This window comes from Anser anser (assembly GCF_964211835.1).
Source record: "Anser anser genome assembly, chromosome: 2".
In the NCBI taxonomy this organism is placed as follows: Eukaryota; Metazoa; Chordata; class Aves; order Anseriformes; family Anatidae; genus Anser; species Anser anser.
This window is the reverse complement of record NC_139721.1, coordinates 136,459,027-136,486,274: the sequence shown is the minus strand read 5'-3', so window position 1 is coordinate 136,486,274 and position 27,248 is coordinate 136,459,027. Positions and strand designations below refer to the sequence as shown.

Genomic DNA, 27,248 nt, shown 5'->3' with positions numbered 1-27,248 from the left:
AGACTATGATGGTCAGAGCAGACAGCGCACAGCACTGGCCAACCCGGAATTTGGCCAGACCACAAAAGAAGTGTAGGAAGGGAGTGCCAGGACCATGGGCTTCAAAACTCATCCTGCACGTAATGGCACTTGGGCCAAGGGGCGTTTGAAAGGTGAGGCTGAAATGGGCTGCCTCCCCAGCCTGAGCGCGCAGACCTCGCCAAGGACAGACTGGCCGAGTACCGGCTGCTGGAGATGAGGCTCAGCAGCCTTGCCTCAAACTTTACTTCAAAGAGCCAATGCAACTGGGATGAGCCATCGTCTGCAGGCACTCGGCGGTGTTGTGTGGTGAATCTTCCAAGCTGAAAGGTATTTCCTTCGGGGGGGGTTCAAAACCAACACCCAAACTTTCATTACATCTGAAAGCAGAGGAGCCCCCACCCCACCCTGGCCCATCACAAGCGCTTTCTGCAGATTACAGCCTGCATCTCGAGTGCTGTTCAAACACCTGGGAATAGGTTTCTTTACACAAAATGTGTGGGAGAAATTCTAAGCCGCTTCTGAGCTTTAGCACCCTCAGGTACAAAGCAGAGGCGGCGGAAGCCTGGGAACTTCTCAGGGAGCTAGATGGCATCCCAGCGTGGGATGGTTCCCACTGACCAGTGGCAGATGGAGGAGGTTCTGCTACCACAAGGGCAGCATCAGTCTCAGTGAAGGCCACAGCTCTTCCAGGAGCAGCAGCCAGGCCTCAGGAAGCTTACAGGGCTGGTTCTTCTTCAAATTCGTAAGCAGAGTCACTTCGGCACTAGCACCAACACACGTCCGGAGCACACCAGTTCCACAGCCCGGGTGTGAGTGAGCAGAGACCAGCGAGCCCTGCGCAAAACACCCCGAGCTCTTGGAACGAGTCTTCCAAGCGATGCCACTGCTTCCTAGCACCATGAGGAGTAGCACAAGGAGCAGGCAAAACAATTACCGCCCATCGGAAAATGCCGCCTGTCTGCAGCGTAGCAAACACCTTGCTCACCTCCTCGCGTCAAGCACCTCGTGTCTGTGAAGAGCGTGTGGGCGGAAAGAAACCCCTTCATCCCAGGCTGCTTCTGTTCTTTCTGCCGTGTTTGAAGCTCTCTGGAGACGCTCAAAGTACAAATGCCTTGCGATTTAGATATTCCCAACCATTAAATAACTTACAAGTGATTACCGGCTCTGGAAATTGTCTTCCAGCGTATGCAAAACACGGCGAATATTTCAACTGGGAAGCACCCGGGGCCTCTACTTCACAGCAGTGTTTGAACGACGTGGCCGTCCGAGTCCCTCAGCCCCGTGCAGGGCTAAGTATGACGGCGCTGGCACGCCATGGGGCATACAGCAGGGGCATCCCCGAGCAGCCCGACCCCGCCGAAGAACGATGAGGAGCGGTTTGTCAGGTTTCGTGTATTTAGCAGGTTTAGAAAAACCTGCCCAAGTTATTTTTGAAGCCCGTGGTATGTTTGCTCGCGAAGGCATCCCTGCGAGCTGTCACTGTTAGGGCAGCTTAGACCCAACCCATTCCCCAGGGACCAGGCAGAAAAGCATCCCTCAGCTGCTATGTGACCGAGAAACAGCCAGAGTCTTTTTTGGCAAGCCCCCTCGCAGGGAGGTAGCAGGACTTTCAGGCAGCCAGCGAGGTTACATTTTATCCAGTTCCTCCCAGCGCTTTGCATAACTTGCCCAGAAGCCCGGCGAAGACAAACAGCTAAACACTGGCCTCGGGGCCTTTTGTTTGTTTGCAAGGGAGTCCGACAATTTCTTGGCCTGTGAACTTTTCAGAGCAGGAATGCGTCCTTTTGTGTCTGGAGGAAGCCGACTGTGCACAAAAGCTCTTCCCCGAGATCTCTGGGCAGAGCTGTTGCAGGCTCTGGAGCCTTTTGAACTGGGTCACGCACTGCTGGAGCCACCACCGGCTCTTCACTGGAGCCATCGGGGGCTCTTCAGCCCTCCCTCCCCTGCCTCCGTCCCCTCACCTGGCCCTGAGGAGAGGTGCAGAAGGACAGACCCACACCCAGAGGACAACTAATGGAGGAGGGAAGGGCCACCCGGCCTTGCCCCGCTGCCGGCCCGGAGCCTGGGGCCTGCTGGGACGGAGCTGCCACGGGAGAGCTGCACCCAAGCCTTGGTCCTGGGCTGGGCGTCAGGCACACAGGGTAAAGGCCGTGCAGCAAATGCACTGCCAGGCCTGGGGAAGAGGGGCAGCAGGAGGCAGGGAGGTTCATCTGAGTCACAAGCTGGGTTAGGGCACGGTGTCTGGCCGCAGTGCCCCGGCCAAACCTTTCCCTTCCCAAGGAAGCTTCCAGAAGCGAGCAACCACCAACTGAACCTGGGCACGTGGCCAGGCACCGCCTCAAAAGGGCCCGAGGACAGGCACAGCTCAGGACTCGGCGTCTTCCCCGAGCTGCTGCTTCCCCCCAGCAGGCCCTGTCGAGGTACGTCGGGGGGGTGAGGGGTGGCGTGTCCAACAGCTCCCAGGAGCCTGAAATCTCAGGCGTCAGGCACACACAGCTCCCAGGGAGAAAGTTTAAGACAAGACTTAACCAGAAACCCTGATAGTTGATTTTGGAGAGATACAAGGGGCAACTTTTTTTTTTAAACCCATTTTTGAAACAAAGGAGCTGTCAGCTGGGGAGAGGTGGACAGACGAGGCTGAGAGGCCTTCTCCCCTCACCTTCAGGTGTGCCGGTACCACAGGCTGCTCCTGCCACGGCTCCATTTCACTGGTAGCTTTGGAATATAACTTAGCCCAAGAAAGTAATTCTTACAATGACTCGAACACAAACACAGCAATGTAGCACTTTGCATGTCAGTATTTCAACGTATTGCAATACAGTGTGATATCACATCCCTAAATTTTCTGTGGAGATATTGCATCTGTGTATTCTCTCAGTTTACAATCAATATCGCAGGGAACACCCCCCCACCCCTCCAAAGAAAACAGCATTCTTCTTCCATAAAGGCCAAATCCTGGTCTTCAGAGGTATCGCAGAAGACACCCAACATTATCTCCGACTGACTAGGTAGTCAGATTGTTTATAACATATTAACAAACAAACAAAATAAAAAAGGGGGAAAGGTCAAAAAACCAAAGCTTACTTCAATCCTGTTTTCTGACTGAAGAAAAATCTCTTTTTTTGTGCAACAACTGCACCAATACATGTCTTTTATATACAGGTAACTTTGTTCTCGAGCTGCAGGTGTTCCTATAGCCTCCTTGTCCCAGTATTAGCTTTAACTTGAAGCTAACTTTATAAATGAAGCCGAGCAAGCCTTTGGATGTACGATGCCATTTCCGTAACAGAATACCATGTGTGCATCTGTTTGAAAGGTTTATTTCTATCTTCATAAATACATCATTTTCTAAACACTGTGCAAGGCACCAAAAAATTAAGTAAAATCTTTTCTTTTAGAGTATTTTAATCTCTGTTGACTCAATGAAGTAAATAAGAATCTGAAACCACCTATTTGCCGATTACAAGCCAGCAGTTAAGGCAGGTACCATTGATACAGTGCATGAATTTTCTATTGCAGTTATTTAAACAAGCAGCGTTTTACTAGAAGTGCATATACAAACTGAATTCCAAACATCAGCAACCCAAGATAGGCACCTAGTTATGAAATTTCCTTGTATGTGTAGTAGAATGCCAAAGTACTGCCATAAAGTGCAAAGACTATGGACAATAACACTTTCTTTTGAGCATTTTGATACCAGTAACATAATACAACGGCTAAACATTTATAAATGTGGTTTCCATTACAAAAACATGTTCCACATAAAAGCTTCATAATACAATCCAGAAACAGAACTTGTGCGTGTACATATTTAAAAAGTTGAAGCTGTACTGGCAGACTCAGGTACCGGGTCTCTGTTCGCTGACCTCTACAGACACGCACTAAGTTTATAACCAGTTTACACGTACGGTGTACAGAATCATTCCGCTTTGAGCACCGTGATATCCACTGAGTTTTTCCATTTGAGTGACGATGTGTGACATCCGCCCTGGTAATCTGCAACCGAGCATTGCCTGTAAGATGATCTGGTTCACAGCTCTCACCCAACCCTCCCCAATAAATGGAACCTAAAATTAGTGTCTTCCCAACACAAGCACATGTCAGATGTGGACAAATACATTCATGGTCCCAAACTTAAAACAACTGGTAAGAATTTCACAGTGATCTGGTTAAGGAAGCACAAAGACAAATGATTACGTTTAAGATGAAAATTGCTTTAAAACTCAAATGAAGCTAAATTGTTTTATATGATGAGAGGCTAAAGGAACAAAAGTATTAACCAATTAGAAAAGTGGCTCTTTCCCAACTAATAACAAAAAATCTACAGCAATAAACTTAGGGTCCTACTGCTGCAGCAGCCTTTGAGGTAGGTGGCGATGGCTTAAACCGAGGTAGGTAAAGTCCAAACTTGTTTTCAATCCCTGCAAAAGTGGCAACTGCCAATTTGTAACCACCAACATGGTCAGGGTTAGGAGCAGGGAGCGTGATCCTAGATTTAGGAACTGGCTCTGATCCGGCTGGTTTTCTGCAAAATAATAATAATAATAAATTAATTTCCATAGCCCCAAACGAGCATTCACAAAAATCTCCTCCAAAAAGCAATCTGAGTGCACCTCCCAGTAAGTGACTAGATTAAGTGCTGCAATGTACTGACAAATAGCCTTCCAGAGCAGTCAAGGGCCTTCACATTCACTGAGAAAGAGGATGGTGAAATCCAGATAAAGCTTTTAGTCCGTTAATCAAAACTGCAGCATGGGGAAGCTGTGGTTCAGCAGTCTCTGCTACAGTGCACAGCCAATCTGGGAACTTTGCAGAGTTTAAATAACTTTTTGTGGTGGCTTTCTATCTATTGTCCCCAAAGCTTCGTAAATGTTCTGCAGCTGCTCCTGGTCTGTTAAAATAGCAGCACGTGCATCCACATGTATCGCCCACGAAGGAGGCACAGCTGAGGCTCCATCAAACAGTATTTGGGCCTGGTGACACCTAGAGACTTTTCTAGATGTCGAAATGCCCTTCACCGCGCTGCTCCTTCACCACACTAACCAGGCCTAATGCAGAGTGTGTCCTGACCTGGTAGGTGTCACACGGCCCTGGCAGCTTTATCCCCACCCCATTATTTAGCCTCTCGCTGTCTCCGTAACCCAGGTCCCCAGCTCAAAACGGTGACATAAAATGTGGTAATGCCTTGCTGTGATACAGGTCCTGGAATATCCAGGTGTGGTGTGGCTTAAATAACACCGGAAGACCTTTGCGATGCGTCCTACATAATGGTAAGGTTCTGCCCCTGACATATCCAGGACACACAGAACCCAGTGCAGCTGTGGGGCCCCGGGCAGATTCAGACACCACATACTTACACTCCCCCGAAGTCCACGTAAAACCATCTCTGCAGTAGCTCGTAAGTCACCAGAGTTACACCAAACTGAGGAGATGATCGGAACACACGAGCTTGAAAGAAAAGAAAAGTCTCTAAGTGACAAAAAAAAAAAAACACAACTAAAGCTCACTCAGTAATCAGAGCTGTTTCACACACCTCCTGCTCCTTTCCACAGAGCCTTTGGACCTTCCTCCCGAAGGATCTTCACAAAACAATCTACCACGCCGCTGTAGGTGGTCTGCCCTGCCCGGGCTGCCACCTGTAGCCTTGTCTTGATGACATCCGCAGGGGTCACCAGAGAGGCCGCAGGCATACCTAGAGAGAGAAGAACCATCAGGGGGGCATTGCTGACTTGTCACAGGTGCCACAAACCCCGTTCACCCAGGGGCAGACGCCTCCCCTCGGGAGAAGCCAGCCGCGTTTGTTTCAGCAGCAGCTGGAAAGGCAAACAAGCAGCAAGGGGCGGCCGAGGCGGACGCGGCTCCCCTCCGAGAAAGCCTCTCCTCGAGGAACAGCCCTCTCACACGCTTCCTGTCGAGCTGGGAGGCACGGGCTGCATTTTTCGGCGCTAACCAGAAACTCGCATAGCTAATGAGCACAAAGTTTTTGGAGGTGAGGTCGGTCTTTCCTTTTCCTTTTCACGCCTCTCTGTGGTTCCCGGCGCTCTGGCCGCACGCTGTGCTGGAGTAGCCTGCGCACACACGGCCCCCTCGGCCTCACCCAGCAGTGCCACCACAGCTAGATAACGCTCAGCAAGGCGCGAGGGCTAAGGGTTGAAAAAAAGGTTCATTTTCCTCATTAGGAATGGCAGATTGCTCAGCTGCAAAGCCACAGCTGACATCCTCAGAAGAACACTTGGAGGAAGATTTAAATTTACCCTGGCAGATCATCAGCTGAAGGCAAAAGCTACCAAACTGCCAACGGGCAGTATTTCTAAACTGAATCCTATCCAAACTGGGGCTGCCCATGTTTAGAATTACGGAGAAAAAAAAAAAAAAGGCACCAAGACTGTACCCAGAAGACACTGTCTCTTATGGTTTTATTACTTTTCCATCCTGCATCTGTTCCAAACCAACTTGGTCAGATGTAGATGCATAAATCTCCTCTCCTTTTTTTTTTTTAGGCTTAATAATTCTGTAACAACTTCTGTCCAAACCAGCATGGTCTGGCTTCAAGCACCAAAGCACCCTTCTTGCAGACTGCTTCTGAGAGATGTAAATGTGCGAGTATCACCGAAATAAGAACTCCTCCTCCTCTCCTGGACCCCCCCAGAATAACACACATGCTGAACTTGCACAGTGATCAGCCTGGCAGGCAAGTGCTAAAACCCAACATAGGTTTCTCAGCTCTAGAAAGGTTGAAATTCCTCTGTGCTTATCCTTACCCACACCAGGATATTGGCTGAGTCTTCAATTTAAATTTGGACTTTTGTCCTTCAAAAGCCAACCAGTGTTTTCAAGGAAAACCAAAGGACATACTTAGAAACAATTCTGCTTACTACACATTGACTTCCCTCTCCTTATTCCTCATTCCTTATTACTGAGGACAGTTTGCATTTAAAGTTGTTGTTTTTTTTTTTTTTAATCCTGTTTTTAGAGCTATTTATACAGCACGAAAGACTTCACAGACAAATAAAAATTTACAGGTCGCTGCCCCGAGGAGCTTACAGTTGGAACGAGACAAATTACACAGCGGGAGCTGACAATAAAAAAAGAGGAGCGCTGGGAGGAGAAGGAAGTTCGGGGAAGCAATAAGCAGATGGAGCAAATTAAGGAGATATCCTGTCGCTGATATTAGCAGCATCTCTTCAGAAAACGCCGTGGCCCAACAGGTTGAGACATCTGGCGAACAGCACAAAGCAGCAGCAGATCCAGCCAGATGACATCCGAGTTGCGTGCGTCCCCAACAAGAACAGAAGGGAGGAAAACGCACACGGCAACGCCCGCTGGCCAAAGAGGCAGGTGAGCAGCTAAGCCCAGCCAGCTCGAACATCCCAGTACAGAGGGCTGCGGAAAGCTGCTGCTTCCCACACCGGACGGAGCTCATATGCACGTCTGAAAACAGGCTGCAGAGTCAAAAGCACGGCCAGAGCACGGAGGGCCAGGGACCGCCACGTGTCCTTTAGAGCCCCAGCCAGTAGCCAGGAGGTGGCAGGGCTTTGGTTTTGCCCTCCCCTTGGCTTTCTCGTGGCAAACAGAGCTGATGTCTGTGCCCCCCACCACGCTTTTCCTGCATCCAGTCAAGATGTTTCTCGTTTTCGTGAGCAGTACGCTGACTGTTCCATCTTTAATACTGTAATTTGCTCATGAGAGTTAACTTAGAATGGATTTCACAGGAAGCCCTGAATAAAATTCGCATTATAGCTAGTTTGGTAAGCCGTATCAGCAACAATAAAGACTGCTTCTGTGCCTGAACTTCAAAGGGGCAGTTATCTCAGTCTGCAATCACCTGACAATGGCTAGAAAGAAAAATAGGAAAATCTAAGAAATGACTTGGCTTAAAAATGCCAGCTTATGTTTCAAGTCTGTAAATATGATCTAAAGTTCAAAAATTGTTTTGTTCCACTAAAATGGGTGAGAAATAAGCTGGATGTAAGCTCCGTCCACGAGGGGCTTGGAGGTTGGCTCTGTTTTGGGGGGGGGGGGGAGGGTAGAGGACAAGGGTTTTTAAGCAGCAGCCAGTTGAACACAGCTGGTTTTCCCGGTGCCAGGTTGATTCCTCTGGCCTACGAGCTACTGAATGCAGAGGCAGCACACAGAGCCGAGGCCACGTGCTTCTGCAAGGCACAGCGACTGATCTGCACTGGCCTTGGCCACAGCCAGCGTCCAGTTACTGGCTGTAAAAGGTCCTTGCTCTTCAAGAGGGACAGCCCTGTGTATAATCCTGACTGAGAACAGTTTCCCCAGGGAGAAGAAACCTTACAAATCAAACAAGAAAACAGACGAACTCCTTAGTTACACTGGATCCGTGCCTCTCCATCATTGTTCGAGCCTGGCAGGTTGCAGCAGCTGTGCACTGGCGCAGCTCTGAGAGGCCAAGCAGCCTGTGATCAACGCGACGAAAATATCTGCTTTGTGCCCTCCTGCTTGCTACACATCCCCCTGCGGTCATGTAGCACAAGCTTTCAAGCCCATTTGTTTCCTGCAGGGGACTTGTGAACCTCGGACAGAGCAGGACGTCCACACCGCTCTCTCCATGAGGCAGTGATCCCCTCTGGGTGCAGGAGCTCGGGCACCACGCCAGGGACTGACTACAGAGAGGACACAAAGGAAAACTGAGGCTGCAAAGTGTCTCCCTTTCTCCCTCTCCTATCAGCTATGTAGGGGACTAAAACGAGTGCTCAAGGTAAACACCCAGCACCTCTTCTTTATCTGGACAGTCTAGGAAGCAGCAGCTTGTGGCACACACGACTACAAGCAACACTTTTTGCTTTCTTCTGTGCCAAGTCCCTGTCGCAGTGGGAAACAGAGCAGAATCCAAGCTGATGACCCCTTCTGAAACTGTTTTCCAGCACAACACAGCATTCAGAAACAAGCACCCCTCATGCAGCTTCTTAGTGCAGGCAGAACCTTTCCCAAGCCCTCTACATTTTTACCTGTTGTCATAATCGTGGTTTCAGCTTTATTTTCACATTTGCTCTTATACCTTACCTTCTACCTTCTACTATCAAGTGAAAGTCTGCATCTAAATCATCAGAACTATTTTCAAGCTTTCCTGTTCTGATAAGGGTGAAGTCCTGACAAAGCCAAGTAAGTAACTGCATAAAATACTGTGGATAGCAAGTGAGTTTCATCATTTTGTCACGTTTTGTCTGTGTTCATAGAGCTGTACTGCCAGCATGGCTGTTGGATTCCATACAACAAAATTCAAGATTCTTTGATCACAAAGAATTTCATGACTACCATGATTTTATTTTCAGTGATTTCATTTATAAACCATTTCAACAGAACTTTACCAGTTGGCAAACCGGCCAAAGCCAACAGCACAGTAACTTCACAAGCAAAGATTATAGATGATGACAAAACACCAGAATGTAAATCTTTCCCTTCCTTTTACCTCCTGATCATTACGAATAAACCACGAACTGACAGGATCTTTACTTTTAACCCCAACTCATTTCTACAGCATGGCAGAAATGTTATTGGGCACAAGGCTGCAGAACTTGTACAGCTCTGAGCTTTTCAGAGTTCCCATTGCTGTAACTACTGCACTGCAGGTGCGATATACCGGCACGCAGAAAGACGTTGGGGCACTTACCAGCTATAGATCCAGCCAAGAGCAGATTTCCAGGGCTGACCCTCCCATCCTCATTTGCGAATGAAGATTTCAAATGAGCGTAGCAGGGGAAGTAAATAGCAGAGAAGGGAATGTCACGCAAAAAACACGCCTTAGCACCCTGTGTTGAAAAAGAGAACAGGTTTTGAGAATGAACAAGTTTAACACGATGAACTATGAACACCAGAAAATGGAGAAACATCACAATTTTTGTTTTGTCACAAAGGGCTTATAGGAAAACCAACTCCTCTCAAAATTTTGTGAGATATATGTGTTTCACTCTGGTGAGTAGTGTCTGTGCATTGTTTTTTGATTCAGTAATTCTTATAATTATATTTATCTTGTCTGCTTGTTCTCCCTCACTCCCTAATAGTGTAGTTATTTATTGGTAATACAGAAAATGTCATGTGCTGGCATAAACTCTGATAATACCTTTGAGAAGTAGTAAATAGTTGATGCTTTAGCCATGTGCCTGCAAAGGAAGTTCAGGGTATGTCTGAAGAAAAGTCACAGGTCAGTTCCATCCCTTCTCATTCCCACTTACAATAAATACCTCAGAGAAAACAGTGCCTGGTCCATACATCTGTGCAGACATTGCAAGTGATATTGCAACATGTATCAAGGGGAAGAAAGAGGGCCAGAACACCAGCCCTTTCACACAACAGTAACGGGGTGATTTATTTGTGATTTTTGAAGTACAAGTGATCTGGAATACAGCTTGTTTTCAAGCTTCAGCTCTTGCTGCCGATTTGCTTATTGGTACAAACAGCCAACGTAGTTAGTAGCAGTACAAAGGGCTGCAAATTAAGAGGGCAGTAAACAGGCAAGGAAAACTTTGGGGTAGCAGCAAGCAAAGCTTGCTAGTTTTTCTAGCATGAGAGGTAAAATAAAAAAGCCACTATAGGAGGTCAACCAAAGCATAATACCAAATAATATCCCCGCTCCAACAGCAAAAGGGACTTGCAGCCTGCTTTTGCCCAGCACAGAGGTCCAGAAGACACCTGAGCCTGGACACACCAGGGCTGAGACAGGCGGGCAGACACAAACAGGAGGTGGATTTAGGAATCGGGTGAACTCAAGCTTCAGAAAGAAACGCCTGGCGGATGAGGCTAAGCCTCCTCTCTTTGAAGCCAGGGTGGAGTTGTGGTGAAACTACTTGAGGTTCATCCACCAGCCCTCCTGGGATGCCCTCGTTACTGCACTTGGGTGTACAGTTCCACCAGGGCATGGCTCGCTGCCAGGCATTTCACAGGTGACGTGCTAATACGCCCAGAATTTAATTAAACCTAATGATATGCCTGCTCATATCTGTGAGCTTAGCTTGTACTGTAACAGGAGTGAAAACAGACTGCTGATGCAAGCTGGATGCTGGTTACCCAGCAAACATGCAAGAGTTGCAAGGTGTCAGAAATACTGCAAAGACGCCTGTCAGGGAGGGCATTATGGTAAAATCACTTTCTGTAAGCCCATCCACAGGAGACGCTAATATGTGTATATCGAGAACACCTCTGAGAAAGCAGAGATTTTATCTAAGAGCAGCCATTAGATCTTCTCGTCAGACGTCCCGTACGGCACGGACCTGCCGAGCGCAGTGAGCACAACACGCTCTGCTGGAACCCGCTTCTCTCCACAGCCCCTCCTCAGCTTCTTGTCCTTCTCAGACTGGGAGCTGCCCATGTCCCCTGACAGTCCATTCCAAAAAAAAAACCCAAAACACTAGGGTTTTACCGAGCTCTGTATGAAAAAACAACTTTTTAATGATCAAATGTCTGCACTGCACTTACCTCACAGAAAAATTACGAAATTCACTAACGAAACATTCCCAGCCCAACACGGTTTCTTCAAAGATTTATTTTTAGAGCATACTTCTCCTCGGAGCAGATCTCCTCGCTGCCTTTGCCCTCAGGGCACATTACTTTTATTTTCCTTGCAGTGTTGCCGTTAAACACCGTGCACATTTTTCCCCCGCATTTTGTTCATACTCCGAAATATCTCTACATAGCTAAAATAACTTACGGAAGTCAATAAACTCCAACTGCAAGCAACTCTTAGCCGAACCGGGGCTGCTCATATTCCTCCCCCTTCGTTAAAAAGCACTTTTTCACAGGACAGAACGAGCACGTTGCTACTGTCACTAATAACCTGCGTGCAGGGACACCGAGAGGACGCCCATCAACTTAGTTGGCTGAGTGTAAACAGAACCTGGATCAAAACTTGGATCCACTTTAACAATAACCCGGATTGGCTCCGTTCCAGTATCACAACGGTCTAGAGTTTCCCCCCATCGCTCCGTTTAAAGCCTGGGAAAGCATGTTTAAAAGCAGGCCTCATTTAACTTCAAGTTAATCATCCGCAACAGGCCTAGGCCAATTAGGAAGGCTTCGGGAGATCGGCCGCAGCATCTTGAAAAGCAAAAGCAACATTTATTTTTGCTTCTCGCACCTTTTTGATGTGGACAACGTGCTGAAAGCCGTACGGAGTTTTAATCAGTCCCCAGAAAGCCGTAAGGCTCATGCGCCCGGGTTTGTTCTGGCAGCCGAGGCGCAGCCCTGCCAGGCACCAGGCCGGTGGGAGATCCTCCGCACCGGGCCGCCGGTTGGCTCCCACCTTCCATCTCTTCAGTGACCTTAAGGCTCTTAATCTGGGATACTATCTCACTGAATAAACCAGTGGAGGAGGAAAAAAACAAACCAAAACACAACACGACACAACCGATTGTCAAAGATTCTGATAAATAAGCCCAAATCAGTGCCGGGGCAGGTTCTTTAGCATGCTAATTCCTGCTTATACCAGCTCTACCTGCAAATAAGGCCCTAAACAAACTGTTTCTACTACAAGGGGAGGGTAATTATACTGACAAAGGCACCTCTGTGTCGGGTTGGGCACAAGGAGCCGGCAGGTCTGGGAGGCGCAGGCTTAACCTAGTCTCCTGCAGTGAATGCACATTGTCTAGTGCAGGGGGAAAAATGCCAGACTGGGGGGACCCAGCAGCATTCAAGACAACAGTGGTGCACCTTGTCTGAGAGGGTTATTTAATGCTCCTGGCACCTGTACTTACAGCCACCCCCTCTTTTTCTCCTTTAGAGGTTTAGAATTTATTTGGCATGTATAATTGTTATTTTGATCCTATAGCTACAAACAATAGGCAGCATGTCATTTCTTGATCATTTTGCATTCTTCTTGGGTTTTACTACCGAGTTAACCCTTTGGAACCAGAGCTGTGACAGCACCTAACAGGTTTTGTAGCAGTCAGACAAATATTACTGGCATTTGCTTTCAAGGGCTGTAATTTTTTCTACTGTAAAATGACATTGCCTTAAAAGCCGCTGTAGGTTTTTATTCACACGCGTTTACTCCAACCACCACGCAAAACTGATCTAGCACATCAAGTTGGGGGAATAAAGCACTGACTTCTGATGCTGTGCCAGCAATTCGGCTTCACTTTGCAGACAAACATTGTAACACCTAGGTGGAAGGGCTTTTTTTTGGAAATAAACTTTCTGAACAGCAGGTTCTCACGTATGAGACCACAGTCACAAACGAGCGTGCTGGATGCAAATTAATATAATTCAAAACTTTTTCTGCTCCGTTTCATATGTTGATCGTCTTGCTGCAAACCCACAACTTGAAGAGGCGAAATACCTCAGCTGTTATCGAAAGCTGCCAGGTGGGAGCTTGGTACACATCCTGTCAACTGAGATTACACTTTCCAGGTCAACACACCAGAAAGCCCGTTTATGAAGTTGTCAAAAAAAACATTGAAGAACAGACTATTGGAAGCTTTTCTCGCTCTTTCTGGAAATGCAAGTGCTGTTGGCAGTAACAGACCAGGCATGAATCTGAGCTAAATACCTTCTAGGAATTGTAATCACAAACATTACCACAACCGATGTATCATTTCTTCACAGAACCTTTCATTACCATATTATTTCCCATCTTCTTGGGATCATGGAATAACTTCGTTGCACAAAATTAGGGAGCGTCACATTATCCAGAATGATTATTTGCAAAAGGAGTAATAATTTATTGCAAAATTAATGTTAAATATTTTTTATATATGTTCATATGATGTACAAAATAAGTAGGTATACTCACAGTGACAGCATTGAACAGTACATGAACATTTTAAAGATGTCTTTGGAAACCACTATGCTATAAATTCAACTGACTTTAATAGGACTTGGAGCATATTGCTGTGAAAGATAGGCAAAAAACAGATTACCTGATCTTGTACAATCACTTCAATATTCTATTGTGATCAGAAATTACATGAAATCTATTAAAAATAGTGAAAACCTGAAATGTATCCTTTCTCACTTCTGCCAACATAAATGGTGTTTTGCGTTAGGTTAAATGATATTTTCCCTGACTGGGATATTCTGTCTTTATATTTTTAAGAATAGCTGTCATCTACGGAACATCTGCAGCTAAAGAAGAATTTACCACCCATACGCTTCCATGCCCTGGTGCTTTCACAGCAACAATTACTGGCAGAAATAAGACAAATAGAGGCAACAAATTCCTTCTGCAAAAGCGCTGCAATGTGCTTCCCAAAGGAGCAGCTGGGTTTTGAGAAGTACAATGGCCTAAAATTGTATTTACACAAGCAGTTCTGAATTTTAGACAAAGGTAGAAAAAAAAATATTTGCTTTCTAGCTTTAAAGAACTACAGGGGTTCAAGCCAGCAGTGGGCCTAATGAGCTGTATGTATCAAGTCTTCTTTCTGCTGGAATTAATTTTATTTCAAAGCTGCATATCATTACGGAACTGCTAGTATCTTAACACCCAGTGAAGGTGGTGTGAATCTGGAGGAGGCTTCGATTTTAAATTGTATTTATGATGATGGACAATTAAATTACAGGAAAAAAAATCTAGTCGTCTTTAGTTATTTGGTGGGGAAGGAAGAGAAGGAGAGGAGATCGAAATGATCTGACCTGGACCTCTGTGCACCATGATAGCATTTTCCCTCCAAACAAAAATGTTGAGGGTTACAAAGGAACATGAAGATAATACTGGTCTTCAAGGATAACCTCCTGAAAGCACAAGGATGGTCCGTTCTGCTGTGCGGAAAGCTGAGCATGTCAGGCCAGCACGGATGGACAGGGAACTCATGAGCGAGCTCCATTGCTGAAAGGAAAAAGGAAGCAGAGGTTGGGACAAGCTATCCAGAAGAGAGGCAGAAACACTGCTTGGGTGTGCAGCAATGGAGTCAGCAAAGCCAAGAGTCAGCTGGAGCTGGATCTAGTGAGATATGCCAAGGGAGAGTAAAAGGGCCTCCTGTAAGCACATCAGCAGCGGAAGGACAACCAAGGAAATTATGAGGCTGTTGCTCAATGGGGCAAGAAGCACAGAGACAAAGAACATGAAATAAGGGAGAGAAATTACTTCTTTGCCTTGCTTTTTACTAGTAAAATCTGCACTCAGGCTTCTCAGTTACACGAGCCTGCTAGAAAAGCCTGCAGGAGCACGGCATTACCTCCAGTAGGCAGAGCACTTAAGCCATCTGCACATGCACAGTCCGTGAGGCCAGCTGAGACACCTCCAGTGGTGCTGTGATAGCTGGCTGACGGCACAGGGAGTCTGCTATCACTGCCAAAAGGTCGAGTCAGTCAAGGGGGCTGGATGACTGAAAAAAAAAGACAAACATCACGCCCACCCTGAAGAAGAGCAAGAAGGAAGATCTGGGAAACCACAAGCTGTTTGGACACAGCTCAGTCCCTGGGAGATTTACAAAGCAAATCCTCCTGGAAGCTGTCCCCAAGCACGTGAAGGGCGAGGGAGATGTTGGGAACATCCAGTATGGGTGTACCAAACCGTGACTGAACAACCTGGCTGCCAGACCTGGGGATAAGGGGGCAGCAATGGATGTTGTATACCGTGACTGTAGGCAAGGCTTTTGAGATGATCTTCCATAGTATCTTCATTGCTACACTGGTGGAACATGGGCTGCACTCTCAGCAGATTACCGGATGATACTGAATTTGGAGGAGTAGCTAGTGTGCCGTAGGGCAAGGCTGCTGTGCAGAGGGACCTTCACAGCACGGAGAGATGGGCTGACGAGAACATCATGAAGTTCAGAACAGCAAATGCAAAGTCCTGCATCTGAACTGAAAAAGCCCCAGGCAGCAGGACAGGCTGGGGCTGAGTAGCCAGAAAGCAAATTTGCAGCAGAAGTCCTGGGGGTGCTGGTGGACAAGTTAAGCATGAGTAAGCAATGCCTCTTTGCAGTAAAGACAGCCACACCCTGGGCTGTATTAGCAAGAGTGCAAGGGAAGTGATGGTCCCCTTCCACTCAGCACTGGTGAGACTGGAGTCCAGTAGCCAGTTCTGGGCTCCCCAGTACAGTAAAGACATTGCCACGCTGCCACCAAGGCGCTCAGGTAGCCCGTGGAACATCAGGAGAGGCTGAGGGAACTCTGCCCAGCTCTGAGAAGAGCAGGGCAGAGGGGAGACACCTTACTGCTTTCTTTAGCCACCTAAAAGGAGGGTGCAGGGAAGACCCCTCCTGTTGGAAAGTTTTGTTTTGTTGTTGTTGTTTAAAAACATGAATGTGGACAAACACTGAGTCACGCTGCCCGGATGAACTCCAGACCAGCTTTCAACACAAAGTGCTCCAACATCGTCTGCAAGTCCAGCCGTGCACAGAGCAGAGATCACAGCAGAGCACTTCCATGAGTTGTTCTGTGTCATCAGCATGGCAGAGCACGATGTTAACACACCAATGAATGGCCCCAAAGAATATTAATCTCCCTAATGCAGGGGGGCACCAAAACTGTGTGATCCAGCTTCCCACTGATCACCAACTGGCTCTGCACTTGGACTAGAAAACTGGGATAATTACGACCATAATCAATACAAGATTCACTCAGCTGGATGCAAAAAAGGTTGACATAACATTTCCTTTGTTAATTTGTTGACACGTAACACAAGATTTATTTGTCTGTGCATTAGTTTTCTCCGTTAACGGACAACAGGAACACTGAAATTACCTGTATCGGGGTGCGTGGAAGTTTTTTATTTTAAAATCTACAAAAAGCGTTTCATGGTTAGAAATTAATGCAAAATAAACTAATTCAAACAACAAGCGGTAGGTCTTGTTAAGACACGCAGGCATTTGAAGCTTGTGAAGCTAGGACTGACGTACAGTCAGTCCTTCTGGCTGCAGGTATAATTAATGGCAGTACATTCTTCCCCGCTGACTACTATACCGGACTCACAGATTTTCACCCAAATTTTAGCAGAAAAGTTTCTTAGGAACTAAGCAGAGCACGCCGGATTGATCTGTTGTGGTCAGAACAGCTTGCAAGTTGATTTATCGGGAACTGGGAAAACAGAACCGTAATGCAGTCCCTGCAGTGTGGTAAGTGAAACAGCACCAAAGCACAGACAGAACCAGAAGAGCCAGTGTGCCACGGACTGGGTGACCATTCCTGATTTAAGAGCTTTGTAACTTATCAACACAGAAGTAAACTTGCATTGACAAGCAGTGGAAACGCTTCTGCTCTGCTATGAGCTGATGGGCTGACTGGTAATGTTCTCGGTCATCACAGAAATACAAATGCTTGAAAATACCCATGCTTCTATTTTGAAAAAATATCATTATGGTAATATTAGTTTCAACATAACATCACAACTTCTGGAGTCCACCTTTCTATTAAAAATGTGATATCTCCCCATTTATTTAATCTCTCTAGCAAGTCCATTTTCTCCACTGGTAGCAGTACAGAAAATCAGTGACGTTTGCTCTCTGTGGATTTCACCAGACACCTGCTAGTCTGAGGGAATCCCTTTCCATCCCCTCTCACAGCGAGACCTCTAGGGAGGTTCTGCAAGCAACAGGGGATGGTGTCTCTGCACAGCTTCTTGTACCATCCCATCCCATCCCATCCCATGGCCTCCTCTAGAAAGTGGTTCACCTTTTCCTGTAGTGCCATCAGACCCGAAGCTAGAATGGAAACTTCACCTCGTGTAGTGTAGGACACAGCACTACGGGCACTTGCTAATGGCCATTCGGGGGTTGGAACCAGGTATCTTTGAGGTCCCTTCCGAACCGAGCCGTTCTACTAACCCAGTCATCGGAAGCGAGTTATTTGGCTGGTCACTTTCTCATGTTCAGATACTGAGCAGTGGTGGAAACCACTGCAGAAAACTGCAGTCAGCCCTTCTTAGAGCCGTTTTACAAGAGTTCCTAACAGGTCAAACAGAGAAGAGGGAACATTATGCTCTTGAACCTGATAGAAAGCTGATAGAACAGTTAATTTTTGTTGGGTTTACTTTCTCTGGGCCACAAAAGAAAGAAAGAAAAAAAATCAGAATTATTCAGAAAATATTTCATACCAAACAGAAAAAAAATGAAAAAAAAAATATATTGACTACAAAATGAAATATTACATTTAAATTTTGGATTGCTAAACTTTTTTTTTAAATAATTTAAAAAAACATTTCAGACAAACAACAGAAAAAAATCCTGAGAAGTCTAGAATTTTGCTTTCACTTGCAAAATTAAGTGAATCAGTTGGTCCTTAATCATCACTAGCACACAACAGTGTTTAAACATCTGGAATATTTGCATGAAGGCCCATCAAGCCTATAACTTCAAGATTCATAAACAAAAATATTTTCTAAATTAAGTATTTGTTTTTGTTCTTCTGCAGTAGCACGTATACACCACTATTTAGTTCTACTAAAATAAATACATTTGGGGCATCAGATATATCTTTACAAGGATACAAAAAACAAAGCTAAACCAAAGTCTTAAGATGCAAATGAAAGTCCTGCTCATGTTAAGAGTGAACAGCATGAAAAGTGCTGATATAGACACAAAATCCTCATTTCTGTTTTATAGTTTTACAGCTAATTTGACTAGTTAAGAGTACAACCATTCCAAATTTCTCAAGATAGTTCAGTTCTCTTCAGTACAGTATTTATTAATGATGTTCAACTGGTCAATGCAGTCACTGAATTAATTCGCAAGAAGCACCAGCCACACAGATAGCACCTTCCAGATCTAGATTAGGCTGAAATTCAGTTTAGACCACTGATGCCTCTGGGCAGTGTTTTCTGGGGCCGGCGACTTACACGCGATGCAATGAGGTATTAATCCCTGCCTGGCCTCACCAACGCTGACAGCTGCAGCACAAGCATTCAGATAAATAATGCCGATGCATCTAACACCGCTGCTTCCAAAAGCACCTCGAGGCACTGTAAAGCTTCTCTGACGCAGAACGACGAGTTCCCCATGCTGTGAGGCCACTCTCCTCTCTCCGTGTGGACAGACCATTGTGAGGAGCTGCACAGCAAGTCCATCCGTACTGAAAGTAAACTAAGCTGTACGGGGGAAGGAGGAACAGACTTCAGTTTTAATTAATTTCCCATTCCAGATTATTATGTGGCTGCACCAATATTCGCAGTGGTATAAGGAAAGGATGGCAGATAGGACTGCTCTTTTTTTTTATTTTTTGGCTCCAGTGCCAAAATATTTGGTGAATGACAGCACAAACGTGCCCAACAGCAGAGCTAGCAGTGACTAAGGGTGCACTCAAACACGAGCTTTGTGATGTGGGCCGTGCTCTGTTGGGTGGATGACTGACTGCCAGGTCAAGTTTTCTGGTTTTGTCAAATCTGTCCGGTGTTTGCGGGCAACGAATTCAAATTGGACTTACAAAAGGACACGAATACAAGGAGAGGGTCGGGGAGAGAAAAGAAAAGGGGCAGAGAGAGAGAAACAAAGACAGCAGAAGAGTAAAAACAAAACAAAACCCCTTCTGTGGCTCTTTTTGTGGAGATAAATGGACTTAATGAATGAGCCAATGAAACCACGTAGCTTGCGATTAAACAACACTGCCTGTCTTAATGCAAAGTAGTGATGTAACAGCTCATGTTCACGTGTATTCCTTACAAATATTCCCAAAGTATATACACTAGAAAACACAAATAAGCCATAACATCTCAGGTAGTATTATTTAAAAATGGAAAAAACACAGCAAACACTGTTGAACAACTAATAGCACGTATTCAGGAAAAAAAAAAAAAAGTAGAAATGCTACCTTGAGTCAACTTGCTTGTCATTCTTTCCCATTTTGTGTTTTATATTTACTAGTTCATGTAAAAGTCAGTAGCTGCCTCCATTCCTACACAGCCTCAGGGATGCAGGCTGTTTACCATATCCATGTTTTCAGTTGTAAATGTTGACCTGATCGACGCGGTAATGTCATTTACTAGGAGTTTACACAATGGCATCAGCTTCAGTAAAACACCTAAAAAATTAGCAAGTCGATTTAAAGGGAAAAACAACTCCCCATTAAATCCTATTCAGACCTGCTACTTCTCTCCAGGCCAAAACATACATACATCTACTCCCCGGGCAGGCTTCCTCTTTGTAATGTTAAAAGAACAATTTAAAAGGATTGTAAGCTTAAAAATGTGGATGAAATTTAAATATTGTGGAGGAGGGGGATGGGGCTCATTTGTTGTTTTTGAAGCATCTTCAGTTTACAGTTGCACTGCTGTAAATAAGAAACAGAGGAGTCCTACCCACTGAACTAGTAACACTGGGACAAAGAGTCAGTGTGAAAGCTTTCTCCTGTAGAATAAGCTGTGAAATCTTAAGAAACACCACATGATGCTCTGCAGTATACGGCATTCATTACGATTTTTGTTTCAATACCTAGTGTAATGGCTATCTCAAAGTATTCCAGGACCTTCCATACCCCTCCGTATCTTGTCTACTTCATCTAAAAGGGGAAGGCAGTATGTTTGCCCTTTAAATTATACACCCAAGCATACATCCTGTTAGAATCTACAAAAGATGTTTTTAATCCTGCTGTAGTCTGTGTGTGTGCATGTGTGTTTATCAGTCTAACATTAAACCTAACTTTATTTTCATATATTTACGAGTATATTTATACATATGTATGGATGATAATGGAGAGAGCAGAAGCATAGGGCACATTCATTAAAGCAGCTTTTCCCAGGATTATTTGCTACGAAGTTCTTCTAAACTAGTAAGAGGAAGCTTGCTTTAGGAGTTTACTTTTACGCTGGGCTCCCACTGTCTGTATTTCCTCACTCCTCATTGTGCTGTAATTAATTCCCATCACCAGATTAACAATGACATCTGGGAAAGCTGCTGAATCAAACACAGAAAAGCAAAAGCATCGCTCCACAACTGTAAGCTCTATATCATGAAAGCAGATGAAAATAAGTCTATTTTTACACCAGGCAGAACATCAGGAATCATAAATTAATCCTCAATGAACAATACTTACAGCCAGATCTGCTGAAATGATAAAAGGAATTTTTAGTCAGATTCAAAAGAACCACATACTTAAAAACACAAGACAGTTTCTTCTATGAAAAATAAAGATACAATATCACATAACAAAGAATTCAAAAGAAGTACAATTATGTTCATTCATTAAAGTTTGAGGGAGCACTGAAGTGATTCTCTGGTTTGAAATATTCATGATTGGCTTTTAATTTATGTATAAATAAAAAGGTACCTTGTAGAGACCAAAGAAGCCCAAGTCCCGTAGTACAGTAAGGGCACTGACTCGTGGACCAGTAGTAATTTCTCCAGCTACCTGTAATCGAATCTTGACAATTTCTAGTGGATTGGTAAAAATCACTTGAGAACCTCCAGCCTGAAATTAAAAGTAGAAGGCAGTATGTTATCTCATTAAATTATATGCAACATAATGTCCCGATACATTCAAGAGAAGGTATTTTTAATCCTGCTGCAATCAGTTGAGTTATTAGCAGACGTGAGTTTTAATATTAGCTAACAGACTGCAGCTCACAAGGCAAGAAACCTACCCCACAGGAGATGAATGGTCAGAAAACAGAGAGGAAGCAGGTCAGCCACTGCAGGACACTGCAGTACATCAAACAAAAGCTAGCTCAATTCTTGCTGCAAGGATATATTCACAAACACCAATTTATTCAATACTGACAAGCCAAGAACATTGTAAAGTGAGTAATGAAGCAAAAGAAAGAATTAGTAACTAAGGAGAGAAATTGAGATGAACCTGTCAGTACTTAGAAAGTGAAAACATACTATTGAAGAGTAAAAGTCTGGCAGAAGCTTTTTCAATTTTGGCATGAATTCATAAAACAAAGCACACAGGGATTCCAAAGACCAGAACTGCAGATAACTTTTCATTTTTTAAAATCCCAATGAAATACCACTTTCGGTGTCATTAAGTGCCGTTTGATTCAAGAATCCGAGCTCCACATCGTTATTTGTGCACCAAGAAAGAGAGAAGGTCTACAGACTGAAGGATTCCATTAATCACGAACTGTTAAATGTTTTTAAAGTGTCAGCCTCCATTTGTTGGTAAGGTATCGTTCAACAGATCTTGAAAGTTGGTCGGATTTAAAACACAATGGTGGGATGCATTTTAGACTGTGAACTAGTTCTAGCAAAGTTCATTTCATTCACAATATACAACATAGAACATAACCTTTTTGCTACACCGACAGATCCCCAGCTAAAAATTTGAAACAAGAAAAAAAGGTTACATAACATAATCTAAGCGTATTCAAAACTTCAAGCTCTGTCTGGCCAAAATTCATCAGTGTCCTTCTAATTTCTGTTAATTTCTTAATTATAAGGCCTAGCAGCTATGCTCTTTCTAGGTTCGGAAATCACAGAATATCCAAAGGGCAACCCCCACACTCCCCACAACAAAACTGTTTTTTTTTTCTAGAAGGTAACGACTAAAATAAAATAAATTCCATTTAAAAACACTACCATCGAGCCATGTCTAGTATGCGTACGGTATGCGCACATCTTTTTTAAATTATCCAAATGTTAAAAGAATTAATCACAGCTCAGATTAACTATCATTCAAAATAAAAAATAGGCACAGTAATATGGTTTAAATAATGTGCTGAAGAAATGGCAAATCGCACGAACAACTATTCTTGTCTACCACTTAGACTGAGCATACACGGTGTGGTTACAAATTAAAGTCTTTACATAACCCCCAAAATATCCCAAATGTTTCCTATTTTGACCAGAAAAAGCATGCTCTTGTGTAACTCAACTGGTTTTGACTTTCAAATTGGCATAATTTAATTTAACTGCATTTACCAAACCAGAATCCTGGTACATATAAAATTGCTATTCTTATTGCCATCAGAAATTAGAATGATAAATTATTTGGCACATACGCTGACTTCAGTTTTGCACTTAAAACATATTAAGTAAGCACTCAAAACAAAAAAATGAGACAGTTTCTTTTACTTGCCTACTCATCTTGCAAAGTCTCAAAATCAAAAAAAAATCTTGGAAAGGTCTTTCTGGTGAATTTTAAATTCCTACATAATAAACAGTACGGTCTATGTATTACAAATATTAAGTGTTCCCACATGCCATCACACATTTTTTTTATTCCTAAAAGGATAATATCCCAATTGCAAGGTGCTAATATTCATTTGCGAATTTGCTACACCACAGCCATCCTCTAAAATACACTATTTAACAATTCGTATCAACTGATCTACGTTAGCACAAATAAACTGCTTTCTCTCAGTATGATTCTTGCAGTTCATTGTGCACGACTCCACATGAAGTGTTTCTTTAATATTCACTATGGGAAAACCATATCAAAACTCAAAAGATTACAATAAAATTAAGTTTAATTTATGATTATTAATGCACCAAAATGTTGAGTAATTTAAAAATCTATAAAATGTTTCTAAGCGAATGCCATATTTAGAGAAAGGAAACAGAAACATACCTGATTTTAAAGGAGAATAAAGGCAAATAATTTCTGAATTTTAACGAATGGGAAGTGTTTAAAGTGCTGGCACACACCAATGTTTGTGTTTGCATGTCCAACCTGGCTGCGGTGATACTTGGAGCATTCCATGTTTGTGGCTCTGGCTGAATCACACAAGCCTTTCTCTGTTTCAGCTTGCCGTTTGGAAAATGGGGATGCTATTACTTACCCACCTCATACAAGCAGGCTCACTGTATTCAAATTTTTAAAGCACTGAGACCCGTATGCACCAGCCATTACCAAAAACACTAAAAAAACAGATGTGAGGACTACCGGTTTCATTGCCCACAAAGGACAGCTAACGAAAGACACTGGAAATTTCCAATGAACCCTTTCTACAAAACCGTCTGGGTACTAGCCCAGAACACTGCACAACCTTTGTCATCCTCGGAATTTGACCAGAGGTATACTCCAAAAATCAAATGATGAGTAATTGAAAGCGATGAGGCAGACAATACCCGACAGAAGGTCTCGGTAGGAGGGTTTCTGCCACCTGCCTACTTTGCGATGGAGACGAAGGCTGGTTTGCCATCAGCCGGCGCACAGGCAGTCCCAGTGCTAACAGGGACAGTTGCCTGGTGGGGAGCTTTTATCACCCTGTTATTTAACCGTCTATGCTGGTAACTGCAGATCCTTACTCTCAAAAGGGAGCGGAAGCAAACTGGAGATGGCTACTATACTCTCTAATGAAATGATTTCTTGCTTGTCTAGTACTGGTAACTCCTATTGTGTTATTCATCATCATAGTATGCAAGTGTCTCTCTCATAAATATTAATGGCTATTTCCTCCCGGTGCTCCTGTGAGGAAAGTACAATGACTCCAGTTTTACAAGCAGGGGATTTAAGGTAAGGAGGTTAATTGTATGCCCAGTGTGTGTGTCTCCCTAGGTTGACTAGTAACAGTCTCCAGATACCCTGATCTCCAGATCAGTAGCCTGAATCACAATAGCATTGTTTCTCTCTTCCGTCTGAGTTTTTACTTAGTGAATGCAATGAAGGAAATCTCATTCATCTATTTTTTTTTTCAGTCTCTTCAAGGTACTGGCATAAACTGTTGTGGAGAAAACAGACAAAACATAAGCAACATGTCTTATCATACTGCTCGTTTTATTTGGTAAAAAGTTTAACTTTTTATTTGGTAACTTCTGCAGTTAAAAGTTTATCTCCTCATTTTAAACTTTTAAAGTACACTCCCAAAGGTAAGAACTGGGATACTATTTTCTTGGCCAGAATAAACACAGTTTAAAGCTCAGGTTGCTCAAGCTTAATGATTTCTCCATTAAACGTCACAAAAATCATTCTGGGATAACTTTTATTAAATGTTTGATATAGATAGCTCCCAGTAACACCAGTTTTTCTAGACTGAAGTTACAAACTTGAATACCCCCAACTACGAATTCCTTATCACCTCTTCCATTTTTTTCCATTTTCTAAAGAAACAAACGATCCAATTGGAAAAGCAAATCTATTGCTTTTCAGTTATTATCATGTGATTAAACAAAAACTACAATTTTGGCTTATTTACGGGAGCGAATACCTAGAGCTAGTGCATAATTGTCTGAAGGGGCCCACAAAGGGCCCATATTATTCAGAAAGAATTTAACATTTGACCTGATCACAAGCAGTTATGGTCTTGTTTGATGTAAAGCAAGAAAATGAAAGGGATATACCTCCATCATCCTCAACCTGAAACACACATTACTAGAAATCTGCATGCCTATAAAATGTTCAGTGTGTTTTAAGACACGGACAGCTACTATGCATCCATACATATGTGAAGGTTTATAAATATTTTTTTTTCACTTTTGCAGTTCTTTAACTCTGTACTTGGTATGATATCACCCAACACCTCTCGATGGCAGTATAGCCTCGTACAGTAACGCTACTATCTATCACATTCCTCCTTCTACTTTCCTACTCCACAGAACAGAAAGGAGAAGTAGGAATAGTTTTGTTGCTTTATTTTTTTTGTCCATGGGGAAATACAGTCCACCCTGTACTGAAAAAATAATAAAAAAAAGTTTAATAATGACCAGATTAACAACACCCCAGTTTTAAGAAGTCAGAATGCTTTCTACTCCTTCACATGTCCAAATCACCTTGTAATAAATTTTATTGGTAAATAAACAGATTTTCACCTGCTTCATTACACTAAGACAAGAAATTTCCATTCTTGTTCATGTAACTGCATTTTGTGTCCCTGTGAGTCTAGATAAGAAATCAATACACCAGATCTAACCCTCCTGAAGCTTTCAAATCTCCATCTGAAAGCTTCAATGTAGGTTCTGAAAATGACACAACTTGCAATTCAGGAAGGAAATTCTGTTTTCCATCCCAGAAGAATGTACTAGGTTCTTTTCCTTTCATTGCTATTGATCATTAACTCTTCTAGCACATCAAATAAACCTTATTTACTACTTTGAGCCATAGCCTTTTTCTTGTTTTCAGCTAAGAGCATTTAGGGTCAGACTGGATCTTTCTTCTTTATCCAACTTGTCACATACCATCTTTTAACATTTATGGATGAAGAAAGGATTACTACTGCTATGAGAGTGTTAATATTTCCAACAATATCACCCAAGGATGGCAATTATGGCAATTAATGGCAACCATTAAAACACATAAGCAACGTATTATACAATTAACCTCTTGAAAAGAAATTGTCTGAAATGTCTTGCTTACCTATTGGATTTACAAGACGACAGACTGGTGCAAGTTCCAAACTTTCTAGACAACTATTTATCATATCCAGTCATATGGGATATCACGCTCAGTTCCAGGCCTTTCCTCCTTGCCGCCTGCCCGATGCAACTTGTTTTCTCGTGCAGTTGCTAGCATACATTAATCCTAATTAAAGTCAAGGTTCCTAAAGTACTGAGCATTGTACAGGCACAAAATTAAGATTGTTCCATCATAAAAAAATAAATAAATCTAAATTAAAAAGGCACTCAAGAGATTCAAGAATCACCATCCTCATTGCACAACAAAGGGCAACGGTACTAAAAATAAACAATCCTAAATGATTTATCACAAAATCACTAACTCTAAGGCTTAGAAGGGAGATTTACAGAGTGCCATTGCAGTGCTCCAAACTACCTGTAAAGGTCTTGGTGTTTATGTATCAAAAGATACCAAACACATCAGATGAATTGTGTTGAGCTGCTGCACAGGTGATTTCACTACGGACTTGCCTGCTACCAGAAAAGCCACTGAGTAACAGACATCTGTCCAAAGTGACTGTTTTTCTTATATATTTCAAAGGTGAAAACCTTAATTATGTGGCACTCTGTGTCAAAGGTAAATCATACTGGGTTCTCAAAAGGTTGGTTCTGCGTTACCTTTTTTCAGATAAAGCCAGGCTACAAAAATCCAGACAAGCCATCTTGTGCTATTTTGTGTGCTCTCATCTGTGGTCCTATCTATACAGAATTCTGATAATGCTCTTTAGCAATGGGAGTTCATATAGTAAATACCTTTTCTTCAGACCACGAGGAGATTTCCTGAGCCCTCAATCATCTGCTTTTCACTACCCCAACCAGGCTAGCACAGAAACAGCTTTCATGCTGCTCAGGCAGAACTGTGTTTTTCCCCAGCTAATCTTTCTTGTCTTCCGAGGACAGACTGCTCTTGGTCTGGCAGAGGTTTTAGTTTGGGCAGCACAAACAGCGAACACTGCTATAATCACGAACTCTTGTTAATGTCCACATGTACATAAAACGTAAAGCAAGCCCCTTCAAACATTCCCGTAAACGTGCTCATAAATAGAATTGTAATTAGCCTGAAAAGAAGAA

At 43.6% G+C, this 27,248-nt stretch overlaps 1 protein-coding gene across 6 annotated transcripts in view; it reads right to left on the bottom strand.

Moving 5' to 3' along the window:
• Nucleotides 1-3,325: 3,325 nt before the first annotated feature.
• Nucleotides 3,326-27,248, bottom strand: part of SLC25A13 (solute carrier family 25 member 13) — a 101,020-nt gene continuing 77,097 nt past the window's right edge. For all 6 annotated transcript variants that reach the window (XM_083822470.1, XM_083822472.1, XM_083822471.1 and 3 more), the window contains 5 exons: nucleotides 21,175-21,315; nucleotides 9,656-9,794; nucleotides 5,555-5,713; nucleotides 5,379-5,469; nucleotides 3,326-4,546 (listed from right to left, as the gene is read on the bottom strand). In XM_083822470.1, coding sequence (XP_083678596.1) covers nucleotides 4,357-4,546; nucleotides 5,379-5,469; nucleotides 5,555-5,713; nucleotides 9,656-9,794; nucleotides 21,175-21,315 — 720 coding nt within the window. In that variant the 3' untranslated portion in view covers nucleotides 3,326-4,356. The remainder of the gene's footprint in view (nucleotides 4,547-5,378; nucleotides 5,470-5,554; nucleotides 5,714-9,655; nucleotides 9,795-21,174; nucleotides 21,316-27,248) is intronic.